The sequence below is a fragment of the Moschus berezovskii genome, chromosome 20 (assembly GCF_049115385.1).
Source record: "Moschus berezovskii isolate FMDL1 chromosome 20, NW_MosBer_1.0, whole genome shotgun sequence".
Taxonomy (NCBI): Eukaryota; Metazoa; Chordata; class Mammalia; order Artiodactyla; family Moschidae; genus Moschus; species Moschus berezovskii.
The window spans coordinates 41,001,425-41,014,394 of record NC_142479.1 but is presented as its reverse complement, the minus strand read 5'-3'; the positions used below and the strand labels follow the sequence as shown (position 1 = coordinate 41,014,394).

General features: G+C 45.4%; 1 protein-coding gene across 3 annotated transcripts in view; it reads right to left on the bottom strand.

Moving 5' to 3' along the window:
- Nucleotides 1-12,970, bottom strand: part of USP43 (ubiquitin specific peptidase 43) — a 51,631-nt gene that overhangs the window by 25,322 nt on the left and 13,339 nt on the right. For 2 of the 3 annotated variants that reach the window (XM_055406992.2, XM_055407002.2), the window contains exons 3-6: nucleotides 9,589-9,692; nucleotides 4,334-4,426; nucleotides 2,314-2,449; nucleotides 417-552 (exon numbers count right to left, since the gene is read on the bottom strand). In XM_055406992.2, coding sequence (XP_055262967.2) covers nucleotides 417-552; nucleotides 2,314-2,449; nucleotides 4,334-4,426; nucleotides 9,589-9,692 — 469 coding nt within the window. Of the gene's footprint in view, nucleotides 1-416; nucleotides 553-2,313; nucleotides 2,450-4,333; nucleotides 4,427-9,588; nucleotides 9,693-9,840; nucleotides 9,913-12,970 lie in introns of those variants that run through there. The other variant, XM_055407010.2, reaches the window with a different exon arrangement.

The window sequence follows — 12,970 nt, the reverse complement described above, 5'->3', positions numbered from 1 at the left end:
GGGATCAAACCCAGGTCTCCTGCATTGTAGGCAGATGCTTTACCGTCTGAACCACAAGGGAAGTCCCATTCTGAATAGTGGTTCTCAAAACGTGGCCCCAGGACCATTATCACCAGAGTTTACCAGACAAGTAATTTCTCAGGCCCCACCCCTGGCCTTCTGAGTCAAAAGCCCTGTGGGTAGAGTTCAGAAATCTGCTTAAACAAGCTCTCCAGATGATTCTGATACTAAAGTTTTGAGAATTATTAGTTGATTGATTTTTAATAATGAATCATCTGTAAAACAAATATCAGAGAAAATAAGCCTGATATTTCCAGTACTAAAACTGAATGTCTTATGCCTTAGCACCCAATAGGTATTCTCTCAAACCTATAATTCATAATATCCAGATAAAATTTTGCAAAGCACCACTGTACCTGAGAGCATCTCCTGCCCAGGTGATGGGGGAGCTTGGAAGGCATAGACATTATCTCCTTCTGCAATAGTATTCAGGTCCTCTTCATCAAAGAAAGACCGCTGGAGTCCACTGGGGTACAGTTCAACCAAGATCACCTGGAATGAAAAGGATCATTTTCCCTTTTGTTACTCAAAGGGAACTTAACAAAGAAGCAGTCTAAATATGACCAATTGCCTGAAACCTCTCTTTTACATTTTCCTTCCGAGTGGTTACTTATTTTTAGTAATAAAACACTAGGTGCAACAGTCAGACTAACACAGACTTGGACCTCAACTGCAACAACAGAATACCAAACTGCCAAAGGAAGACTGGGGAGAAGAAAATTGAAAAGCTAAAGTTTTACACCCAGCTAAACTATCCTGACAGAATGAGCCTAAAACGAAGCCTACTTCAGATAAACGAAAATTGAGAGTGTTTCCCACTAAACAATCTCCACTTTAAAAATTTGTAACTAGTATTGCCAACTTTTTTCACATTGTATCATACATGGAAAATATTTTTATGGAACACTGAGGTGAGCGGAAAAGGCTGGCTTTATAGTGGAGGAGATGGGTGACTACTGCTTTGAGGGTCCTGGCTGCCCCCAGATCCAACTCTGTCCCCTGAAGTGTGGAAAAAATGACAACTGAGCACACAGACACACATCTTTTCCTTCAACTGAGATCTTTATTAAAATAGTGAGAAAAGTCAGAAGAATTGATTGGGGAGAAGCAGGAAGGAGCCCACTGAGGTGATAGAAAGGTTCTGTTATAGTGGTTACACAGATGTAACCACAGATGTAACATGTAAAAACTCAACAAGTTATAACCTTAAGATGGACACTTTCTTATATCCATTTCCTTCTGTAATGAAAAGGTTAAAAATATTCCTTAATTAGAAAAAAAAATCTCATGAGGTCACCAGGTCACCAATTTTACACCAATGGAAGTATAAAATTTCCATTTTACAGTTAAAGAAAGAGGACCAGAACTTCCCTGGAGGTCCAGTGGTTAAGGCTCTGTGCTCCCAAGACAGGAGGCATGGGTATGAGCCCTGGTCAGGAACTAAGAGCCCACATGCTACACAGTGTGGCAAAAAAAAAAAAAAAACTAAAGAAAGAAATAGGGGACTAATTACTTTGTCCAAGGTCTGAAAACTAGAAAGGGACTGAATCACAATTAGAACCCCATTTTGGGCCCTTCCCTTGTTGCTTTTCACCACCATCCCTTCTACCCTGTCCTTTCATGGGGAACCCTATTATGGGTCTCTCCACCAAAGTCACAGTGAATCCAAACTCTTTACCAAGACACTTAAAAAAAAAAACTGGAGCACACCCATCCCACTGTCCCCAAATCACCTCTCTCATGTACTCATCCCAAGTTCCTCTTCAGTCTCCTGGTTTATATTCTCAGGAGTGAAAATATAGAATAGTGGCTCAGGTTCTGAAATCACTATCTGCATTGAAATCCTGGCCCAGTCACTGACCTTGTGTCACACTTGCCCAGTGCTCACTGGTAAAATGAGGATAATTGTAATAACTGCCTCACAGGATGATGGTGGGGAGCAAATTAGCTACAAAGTTCATAGAGTGGTGCTCAGCACTTAATCAGCACTACTGAGAGTCAGCTATTGTTGAAAGGATGATGATCGTCATTATCGTCACCTTTTTGGAAGACAAAGGTGATTTCCTTTCCGTGTTATTCTGTGAAAAAGTAGGGAGCGGTCTAGGCCCAGTCATCACAGACACCAGGGACTATTAATCAAACAGTAACTCATGAGTCACACTGAAGTCACTGAGAGCCAAAAATTAGCCTAAATAGCCTAGAGAGCTGGTGCAGTTAGCATCCCTCATCCCATGCCCAAGTCCCCCATCACACCTCCTCTGGAGAGATGCCGCCTTCCTCTGCAACCATCTTCCTCAGGGCTGCCACTGTGCTCAGAATCGGCACAGCCAGGCCAACGCGCAGGAACCGCTGGCTCTTGGAGGGGAAGACCAAGGTGACACTCAAGAATCTGGAAAATAGGAAGGAGGCCACATCTTTAAAGGACGGACATGGGCTGTCACCAACATCACTGACACTAGAACAAGTTTAGCACTTGGGCAAATCTTTGCTTCCTGGTCGGGTCATTGCCCTTTAAGTACGTTGTCACCAGGTGGCAGTGGAGAGCCAATTCCCCAAGGGTCTCAGCTGCATGCACTTTTCCAGCGACTTATAAATAAAAGATATTTGATCAAGAATCACAACACAGGTCTTCCTCAACTTACGATGGGATTACGTCATTGTAACTTAAAGTATCTTAAGTCGAAAATGCATTTAATACACCTTTCAAATATCATAGCTTAGCCCTCCCCACCTTAAACATTCTCAGAACACTTACATTTGCCCACAGGTGGGCAAATCATCTAACATAGTAAAGTTTTGAATTGCCCCTGTAATTTACTGAATACTGTGCAGAAGGTGAAAAACAGAGCGGTTTTAAGTGTATGTTTGTTTACCCTCGTGATCACCAGGCTGGACTGGGAACTGTGGTGCTGCCCTGCCCAGAGAGGACCATACCTCACATTGCTTGGCTGGGAAAAGAGCAAAATTCAAAATGCAAAGTGCAGTTCCTACTGAATGCACATCACTTTCATACCATTGTAAAATCAAAATATTGTACACTGAACCATTGTTAAGTCAGGGACCCTCTGTTCCGACCTATGGTCTCAAGGTTCTATTTGCTAAGTACATAATCTAAAGCAAAAAGAAACTTTGAAGTCTGAAAAGTACAGCAGTCAAGCTTCTCCCTCCAGGACAACTCAACACTACTGACAAGGCTTCCCTTTTCCTTCTGAAGTTCTTTCTCCCTTGTGATGGAGTACAGACCTTTTGCTCCCCAACTTCTCAGGACTCTCTCTAGTTCCACTGTCTGCTACACCCACCAGCACACCAGGGCTTACCCCTCCAATTCCCATTTCTCCTGTTCTCTACTACAGTAATAATCTAATCCATATGAATAATTAGCAGAGCTCGGACTTGAACCCAGGCAGTCTGGCCCCAGAGTCAGTGGTCCTAACCATTGTGCTATGCTGCATCTGGCCAAGAATCACAGCTCATATCTATCAGTAGCCATCAAATGATGACAGGATAAGTCAGTTATTAATATATTTATGGCATTGACAATCAGCAGAACAGGAATTCAGAGGAGGAAGGGGGGTTCCGTTGCCAGCAAAGGCTTTATAAAGCCATCAGTCTTCACCGCATCCTAAAGATGGAGGATATCAACAGACAGAAGGCAAGAGAAAAGATTTTGAAAAGCAGGGGAACCCAGGGAAGAAAGGCCCCATATAGGAATTCACTAAGCTTTCATGTGGTTGGTGGTGGCCTTAACAGTCCCTGCCAAGACCTGGGCTTCTGGGATGCTTGTGCTGCATGCTTCTTCTTTTTGCAGAGGCAAACTTCATCATGTCTCCTACCTAATCCTACCTCCTCTTTACCTTTTTTTCTCATATCTCCCAACAACTCCTTTCCATTCCCTTTGCTCCTTAAATAAACCTTTTCCTACATCTTCCCCAAGAGGAAAAAGGATTTAGAAATAAAGCTGGGGAAAGCAGAGGATGACAAGTTTTCTCTGGCTCACCTCTGTCTGTTTGAGTGGTACCAACTGGCCCATGCCAGCTTCTAAATGGGCCAAAGATGGAAGCCGGGCAATGGGGCTGATAAACAAAAGCATGTTTACAATTCCTTCTTCAGCTGAAGAAGGAACTCATAACCTTTCACGTTAATCATCCCATTAGGTCATTGGATGTCCCCAAGAAGCAAGGCTTGGCTGAGCAGCAAAAGAGAACTTTGCAGCTGCAGGGCCCAGAGGTTCCAAAGGATGGACGTCAAGTTCACAAGCATGATGCTCACGTACCTCGTCTGGCGCAGAGGGATGGGCAGGGACACACACAGGAAAGGGTCGAAGGTGTTGCTCTGTTTCAGGCAGTGGGGACAGGTCAAGGAAGATCTGTGAGGGTGGAGGATACACATTAAAGGTGAATCGCAACTTGAACAGTTGGGCAGTTCCTCAAAGAGTTAGAGTCACCATTGCAGTTCCTCTGCTAGGGCTATACCACAAAGAATGGAAGACAGGTATTCATATCTTTGTGCACAAAGGTTCAGACAATGTTATTCACGATAGCCAAAGGGTGGATACAACTCATGTGTCCATCAATGGATAAATGGGTAAACAGAATGCGTTACAGACATGCAATGGATTATTACTCAGTCCTGAGGTCCTCACACTTGCTACATAAATGAACCTTGATAACATCATGTGAGTAAAAGAAGCCAGACACCAAAGGCTGCATAATTTATACCAGAGAAATACCAGAGTGAGTAAAGCCACAGGGAGAGAATGCAGATTGGTGGCTGCCAGGTGATGAGAGGAGGGAGACCTGGGGAGTGGCTGCTTCATGAGTACCAGGTTTTCTTTTGGGGGTGATGAAAATGGTTACGAACTAGAAAAAAATCAGTGGTTGCACAACATAGTGGGTGTATATGCTGCTGAACTACAACTTTAAAACGCTTAATTTTATGTTATGTGGCTCTCAACTCAATTTCTTAAAAAGGAAAAAGGATAATCATGTGTATGGGGATTTCCCTGGTGTTACAAAGGCTAAGACTCTGCTCCCAGTGCAGGAGGGTGGGTGTGTGTTCATTCTCTGGTCAGGGAACTATATGCCACACGCTGCAACAAGACCCAGCACAGCCAAATAAATAAATAAATCTTTGAAAAAGAAAAAACAGACCAGAGTACAGACCGGAGTATTTAATGTTCAATCACTCTCTGCCTCTGGTAAATTTCCCTTCGGGAAAACCATGGCAATGTTGTAGTAAAAAGGATGCACCAGGCATAGAGCGCCAGCCAGCAGGGGGACCTGATATTTGTGGGGACTCCTCTGCCACCCTGTTTCTCTCCCTCCCTCCTCCCAATCTCACCCATCACACACTGTGGCATAACATAGACCTGAAAGATGTACTTTGTCATTGGGAACCTTCCAAACCTGTTTCACATTTAAGCAGGCCAATGAGACGGAATGCTTTTCTTTGACTTACTCATTTTTTAAAAATCTACTAAAACTAAGCGAGGCCGAATCTTTCTTGCAGATGCACCCTAGTCAACCAATCCAGGGACACGACCTTTCGATGGAGCCGTGAATCTCTGGCAGGGAGCAAGAGAGGCATAGTTTGGCAAAAACATAGAATGACCTAATTTTGTATTTAAAGAATAAAGAAAGCATATTGTGTTCATAATAAACCAGAGAGAGGACGTGAGAGCCACCTGTTCCTCAGAGGATGAGAAATGAGGATGATGAGTATGACCATCAGATCAGGGGGAGAGGGTAGCCTCACTTTCACAGAAAACTCCAGAGGTTACAAGGTTACAAGGCTCCAGCTACCTCAGATGTGGCCTGGAGGGGACCTTTCGTCCTTGCCACCCCCTCCAGTGCATCACAGTCCTATCCTACCATCTCCCAGGCACTCGCAGGAGAAAGGACAGCAAATCACCCCAATGCCCTTCACTGTTCACTCGCCCATTTTCCCCAAGCTATTCATCCTCTCTGTCCAATTGCTTCTGTTCCAAAACCAGCCTCTCATCTGCCGCTGGAACTCAAAACTGCTGTCTGCTCTCCGTGGGTTACAAATGCCCCGAAACGACACTGCTCGTATCACACCCTGGCCTCTCGCTGCCACTGAATATCCATCTGACACCTCCCACCTAGCCAGCTTCGCCTGCTCGCTGGCTGGTGAGATGGATGTTCACACCAGCAACGGTAATTAAGACAATGCACAAGCAAGATGTCACCTCTCCAAATCTGTGATCTGAAAAACACTTGTAAAACATACTCTGCCTAAAAGGGAATGCCACCTGTAATGGGAACCAGATTAGGATTTCTGTGAACAAAAGCTATGAATGCCGTGGAGAGAGGAACACACTCACACACACACACACTGCCTCCTCTAGCCAAAACTCCAACATTGCAACAATCCTTGACTATTAAACTTGCAGATGTTTTCAAGCCATGATAATAATTGTGTAGAATAACCAAGTTATTTGTCCTTCAGTCCAGTGGTCCTGGTCCTTTTTGGCACCAGGGACGAATTTTGTGGAAGAAAATTTTTCCAAGGGAAAGGGGTAGGGGGAAGGATGGTTTGGGAATGATTCAAGTGCATCATACTCACTTTATTTCTATTCTTATTACATCAGCTTCATCTCAGGTCATCAGGGATTAGATCCCGGAGGATGGGGTACCCCTGCTCTAGCCTACAACCTCCAGCACCCTAATACTATTCTCCCGTCCCTCCTCCAGCCAAAGGCAAAACCTCAGCCCCCTAAAAAAGGGAGAGCAAGGGGAGATACAGGGAGAATCTCAGTGAGCAGGGGGCCTCTGGACTAACCCGTAATGGCACTTCCGGCTTTCGGTTTCATGAAGAAGGCACCCTCCCCAGGAAAGGAGACTGAAGAGGGTCCAGATCAGCAAGGACCACACCCAGGGATTCCAGCCTGGAACTGGCATCCACTGATGGCTGTAGAAAACCAGTGCTCAGACCTCAAAAGCCCTAACCTAGATGGATGTCCCTAACGATATTTTTTTTCTTTACTCTGGACCAGAAGGCAGAAAGCAGCTACTTTTAGATGTCACCAATCCTTTTTTTTTTAGCATGAATATCTCGCTTCTTACTTATCCTTCTATAGCAATCAACTCAAAGGGTGCTTACGGTCCTTAGTATCGGATCAGCTCAAATGTCACTTCTTCAGGAATCTGTCCCTAACTCACCTTTTACCTTGTGACACTGTGATTTATAATAAGAAATATATATTTATGTTGAAAAGTATGTATATTCCTGGCACAGAGCTCCTAAAACTCTTGGAATTTCCTAAGTGATGAGAGCAGAAATAAAAGTAAAATGAGCATTTTTGCTATTCATAAAAAATACCCCGTACGACCACACCTGAATTTATGCTAAAACCACAGGATGGGGGCTGGTTGTCAGAGGAACTCAGCACAGGACGAGGACTTTTAGCTCCACGTGCTAGCTCCACACTAGGACTCTAAGCTCGGCTAAGATCCCACATGCTGCGGGGGCGTGGCCAAAAAGAAAAGAAAAAAAAAAGAAAGTAATGTAAAGGGAAACAAGAGATTTTTTTCCTCTTTCACACTCATAACATGCACTTCAAAACTCCAATTTTTCCTTCAAAGCACCTGCCAGTTATACAACTATGTAAAAACCCAGGAGTCACCCTAGATGTTCACAGTTCCCTTGGTCCCCCCCTCCCCCGTCTTACTCTTAAACCCACTGGCAAGTCCTGTTGACTCTACATCCCAAACCAGTTCCCCATCTACTCACCCTTTTCCCTCTACCTCCATCACTACCAGTCTCCATCATTCTCCCACTGGGAGGACAGCACATCAGCTGCTATTCCAGCTTCCAGTGCTGCCTCCCTTCATCACCAAAACAACTAATTTCTTTCTTTCTTTGTTTTTTTGGCCACAGGCCATGGCAGGTGGGATCAGATCCCCTATTAGGGATCGAACTCGTGCCAAGTACAGTGGAAGCTCAGATTCTTAACCACTGAACAGCCAGGGAAGTCCCAACCAGCCAATTTCTTAAATGGATAATTAGACCACACGCTGCCTTAAACTTCGAAGTGGTTTCCTATGGCCCTTAGGCTACATACAACCCACACTACCAGGTGCCCGTTCACCTCTCCAGCCTCACCTCTCCCCACCCTTCACTACTTGGCAGTTCTCTGTTCCTTGAACTTGGATCATCTCCACCCCAGACCCTTTGCTGCTTTTTCTGCCTGGAATACCCTGTCCCCAAGTATCTGAATGGCCAGCTTCTTGTCACTCAGTTCGCAGTTCGAATGTCCCCTCTGAAAATAAGCCTCACCTGATCACTTTATTTAAGGTCGGCTGCCTTCCCAACCTCCCAGGTTATCATTTCATTCATTGTTATCACAGATTGTTGAATATTATGTGTGTATTAAGTCCCTTCCCAGGTGGCGCTAGTGGTAAAGAACTTGCCTGCCAATGCAGGATACGTAAGAGACGCGGGTTTGATCCCTGGGTTGGGAAGATCCCCTGGAGAAGGGCATGGCAACCCACTTCAGTATTCTTGCCTGAAGAATCCCATGGACAGAGGAGCCTGGCCAGCTACAGTCCAAGGATTACACAAAGTCAGACCCAAGTGAAGTGACTTAGCAGGCACATATGTGTACCATCTAACACCTCCCCCAATAGATGCTTTTGAACTGTGATGCTAGAGAAGACTCTTGAGAATCCCTTGGACTGCAAGGAGATCAAACCAGTCAATCCTAAAGGAAATCAACCTTGAATATTCACTGGAAGGACTGATGCTGAAGCTGAAGCTCCAATACTTTGGCCACCTGATGCGAAGAGCTGACTCTCTGGAAAAGAACTTGATGCTGGGAAAGACTGAGGGCAGGAGAAGGGGATGACAGAGGACAAGATGGTTAGGTCCCATCACTGACTCAATGGACATGAATTTGAGCAAACTCCAGGAGACAGTGGAGGACAGAGGAACCTGGGGTGCTACAGTCCATGCGGGTTGCAAAGAGTTGGACACGACTTAGCGTCTGAACAACAACAACCCCCAACAGAATGTTAGTTAATAAGAACAGTGGCTGGGGTGTGTTCACAGCTCAAGTCTCAGCACCTAGAAGGGGGCCTGGCAGAGTCTATATAAGTTTATATTTTTTATATCCTTCATTATGCTGGAAAATCTTGAACTCCAAATAATGGGTTAAACTCAGCTCTCTGGTAATAAAGAACAAACGAGAAAGATCTCACCCACTTCTCAGCAATGGCCTGGAGAGATCCTAGGCCTTCACATTCATGTTTTATAGAACCATCTTCACCAACACCCCTCCTTCAAGAGGGGATGGGAGGCCCAGGAGCCAACAAGAAAGGAAAGAAATACTGAAGGTTGGAAACAACAGGAGTAAGTGCTTAACTGTGATTAATAATGGGGGAGACAAGGGAGCTTATGGTTTCTGTTGTTTTACAATCTCAGGTTAAACCGGGCAATGGGAGGCTGGTTACCAGCATACAAGTTTGCTGAAGCCTTAGGCAACACATTTTAAACATACCCCATTCTCACCTATATTGTGCTTGGAAGTGGCTTTGCACAAAGCTTTGGCCCACAGAAAGCTGAGCTGATGGCGACAGAAGGTTCTCTGAGGGCTTCCTGGCTTCAGGTTGAAGCTGCAAAGAAATGAGGGGAGGAAACAAAATTAGCCATGCCTCTCATCACTCCACTGCATCCAGACCAATGAGACTCTACCTCCCCCTGGGTCCACAGCATCCCTTTCTGGGACTAGACCCGCAGAACCAGGCTTTCCATGTTGCTTACCATAATCTACTGCACCTTCAATCCCTGGATCTCCCCAATTCCCTGAGAGAATGACAGAGAAAGGAAAGAGACAGAGGTAATGTGTGGTGTGTGTGTGTGTGTGTGTGTGTGTGTGTGTGTTGAAAGAGCATGAACCGTGGTGAACACTCACACATATTACCCCAGCTCCAACCATTACCTCTGGGTTAAAAACCTATTCTTTACCCCCATGCTTCTAGGAACCCTGTGTCTAAATGTTTCCTGTACATTTCACTTGGATGGGCTGTCATCACTTCAAACACACCCACACCAAATCTGACTATCTCCCACCTCCTAAACCGTTCCTGAACATATTTTCCAGCGAGCCAGTCTTCACGTGAACATCATCTTTCTCAGACAAAACAGGTTTGCATCTCAGAATAATGAATGCGTCAGCCTCCTCCCACCACACTCTGTCCTACTATATCCTTCTGTGAATTCCCTTACGTATGAGTGTCCCACTGTGGCTGTAATAAATGGCCACAAATGAGTGGCTTGAAACAACAGAAATGTGTCCTTTTGTAGATTTCAAGACCTGACATCCAAAATCAGGGAGTTCAATAAGTAAGACTCTGAGCTCCTGATGCAGGACACCTGGTTCGATCCCTGGTCAGGGAACTAGACTCCCATATACCACAACTAAAAGATTCAATTCCACGAGCTGCAAGATCTGGTGCAGCCAAATAAATAAATAGATATTTAAAAAATAAAAAGGAGGGAGGGACAAGACACCTTGTGTGACACCCTGTGTGCACAGCTCATAACTGAGCAGCTGATGGGGGAGGGGAGGAGACAGAGGAAGGGGTTCAGTTCAGTTCAGTTCAGTTCAGTCGCTCAGTCGTGTCCGACTCTCCGCGACCCCATGAATCACAGCACGCCAGGCCTCCCTGTCCATCACCAACTCCCGGAGTACACTCAAACTCATGTCCACAGAGTTGGTGATGCCATCCAGCCATCTCATTCTCCGTCGTCCCCTTCTCCTCCCGCCCCCAACCTTTCCCAGCATCAGAGTCTTTTCCAGTGAGTCAACTCGTCTCATGAGGTGGCCAAAGTATTGGAGTTTCAGCTTTAGCATCAGTCCTTCCAATGAACATCCAGGATTGATCTCCCTTAGAATGGACTGGTTGGATCTCCTTGCAGTATAAGGGACTCTCAAGAGTCTTCTCCAACACCACAGTTCAAAAGCATCGATTCTTCGGCGATCAGCTTTCTTCACAGTCCAACTCTCACATCCATACATGACCACGGGAAAAACCATTGCCTTGACTAGACGGACCTTGGTCGGCAAAGTAATGTCTCTGCTTTTTAATATACTATCAAGGTTGGTCATAACTTTCCTTCCAAGGAGCAAGCGTCTTTTAATTTCATGGCTGCAATCAGCATCTGCAGTGATTTTGGAGCCCAAAAAAACAAAGTCTGACACTGTTTCCACTGTTTTTCCATCTATTTCCCATGAAGTGATGGGACCAGATGCCATGATCTTTGTTTTCTGAATGTTGAGCTTCAAGCCAACCTTTTCACTCTCCTCTTTCACTTTCATCAAGAGGCTTTTGAGTTCCTCTTCACTTTCTGCCATAAGGGTAGTGTCATCTGCATATCTGAGGTTATTGATATTTCTCCCAGCAATCTTGATTCCAGCTTGTGCTTCTTCCAGCCCAGTGTTCCTCATGATGTACTCTGCATATAAGTTAAATAAGCAAGGTGACAATATACAACCTTGACGTACACCTTTTCCTATTTGGAACCAGTCTGTTGTTCCATGTCCAGTTCTAACTGTTGCTTCCTGACCTGCATACAGGTTTCTCAAGAGGCAGGTCAGGTGGTCTGGGATTCCCATCTCTTTCAGAATGTTCCACAGTTTATTGTGATCCACACAGTCAAAGGCTTTGGCATAGTCAATGAAGCAGAAATAGATGTTTTTCTGAAACTCTCTTGCTTTCTCCATGATCCAGCAGATGTTGGCAATTTGATCTCTGGTGCCTCTGCCTTTTCTAAACCCTGCTTGAACATCTGGAAGTTCACGGTTTACATACTGCTGAAGCCTGGCTTGGAGAATTTTGAGCATGACTTTACTAGCGTGTGAGATGAGTGCAATTGTGCGGTAGTTTGAGCATTCTTTGGCATTGCCTTTCTTTGGGATTGGAATGAAGACTGACCTCTTCCAGTCCTGTGGCCACTGCTGAGTTTTCCAAATCTGCTGGCATATTGAGTGCAGCACTTTCACAGCATCATCTTTCAAGACTTGAAATAGCTCAACTGGAATTCCATCACCTCCACTAGCTTTGTTCGTAGTGATGCTTTCTAAGGCCCACTTGACTTCACATTCCAAGATGTCTGGCTCTAGGTCAGTGATCACATTATCGTGACTATCTTGGTCGTGAAGATCTTTTTTGTACAGTTCTTCTGTGTATTCCTGCCACCTCTTCTTAATATCTTCTGCTTCTGTTAGGTCCATACCATTTCTGTCCTTTATCGAGCCCATCTTTGCAGGAAGGGGTACACAGAGTCAATTCCAAGCTTCTGATCTGGTGCCTGGAGAACCCCTGATCCATTAACAGAAGTGTGTGTGTGCTCAGGGGTGTCCGATTCTTTGCGACCCCATGGACTGTAACCTGCCAGGCTCCTCTGTCCATGGGATTTCCCAGGCAAGAATACTGGAGTGGGCTGCCATTTCCATCTCCAGGGGATCGTCCCGATCCAGGGATTGAACCCTTGTCTCCTGCATTGGCTGGTAGATTCTTTATCCCTGAGCAACCAGGGAAGCCCATTAACAGAAGAAGGAATGGCAACAGGAGAAAGGGGAAGTTGAAGGAGGGGAGAGCAAGCCGAGTTCCAGGCAGACACCGAAGGACAAGGGAATGAAGGGCTCAGAGGAGAGAAAGAGAACGTGGATGCAGAGCGGATGCGGGCATTTGGGGCTGCCCGGGACTGTCTCTTCTTCACTGAGAGTAGCCCTCACTTTGGGAACATTGAATTCGGTCTGGGGGAGAGGGAAAGGCTCTTTCATTGGGGGTCCTGTCCTCCCTCACCAAAGAGACTGGCACGTGATCCAAGCAGGATGGATGAGACGTCCCTGCTTTGCACATCGATCACAGGCAAACTGACCCACAGG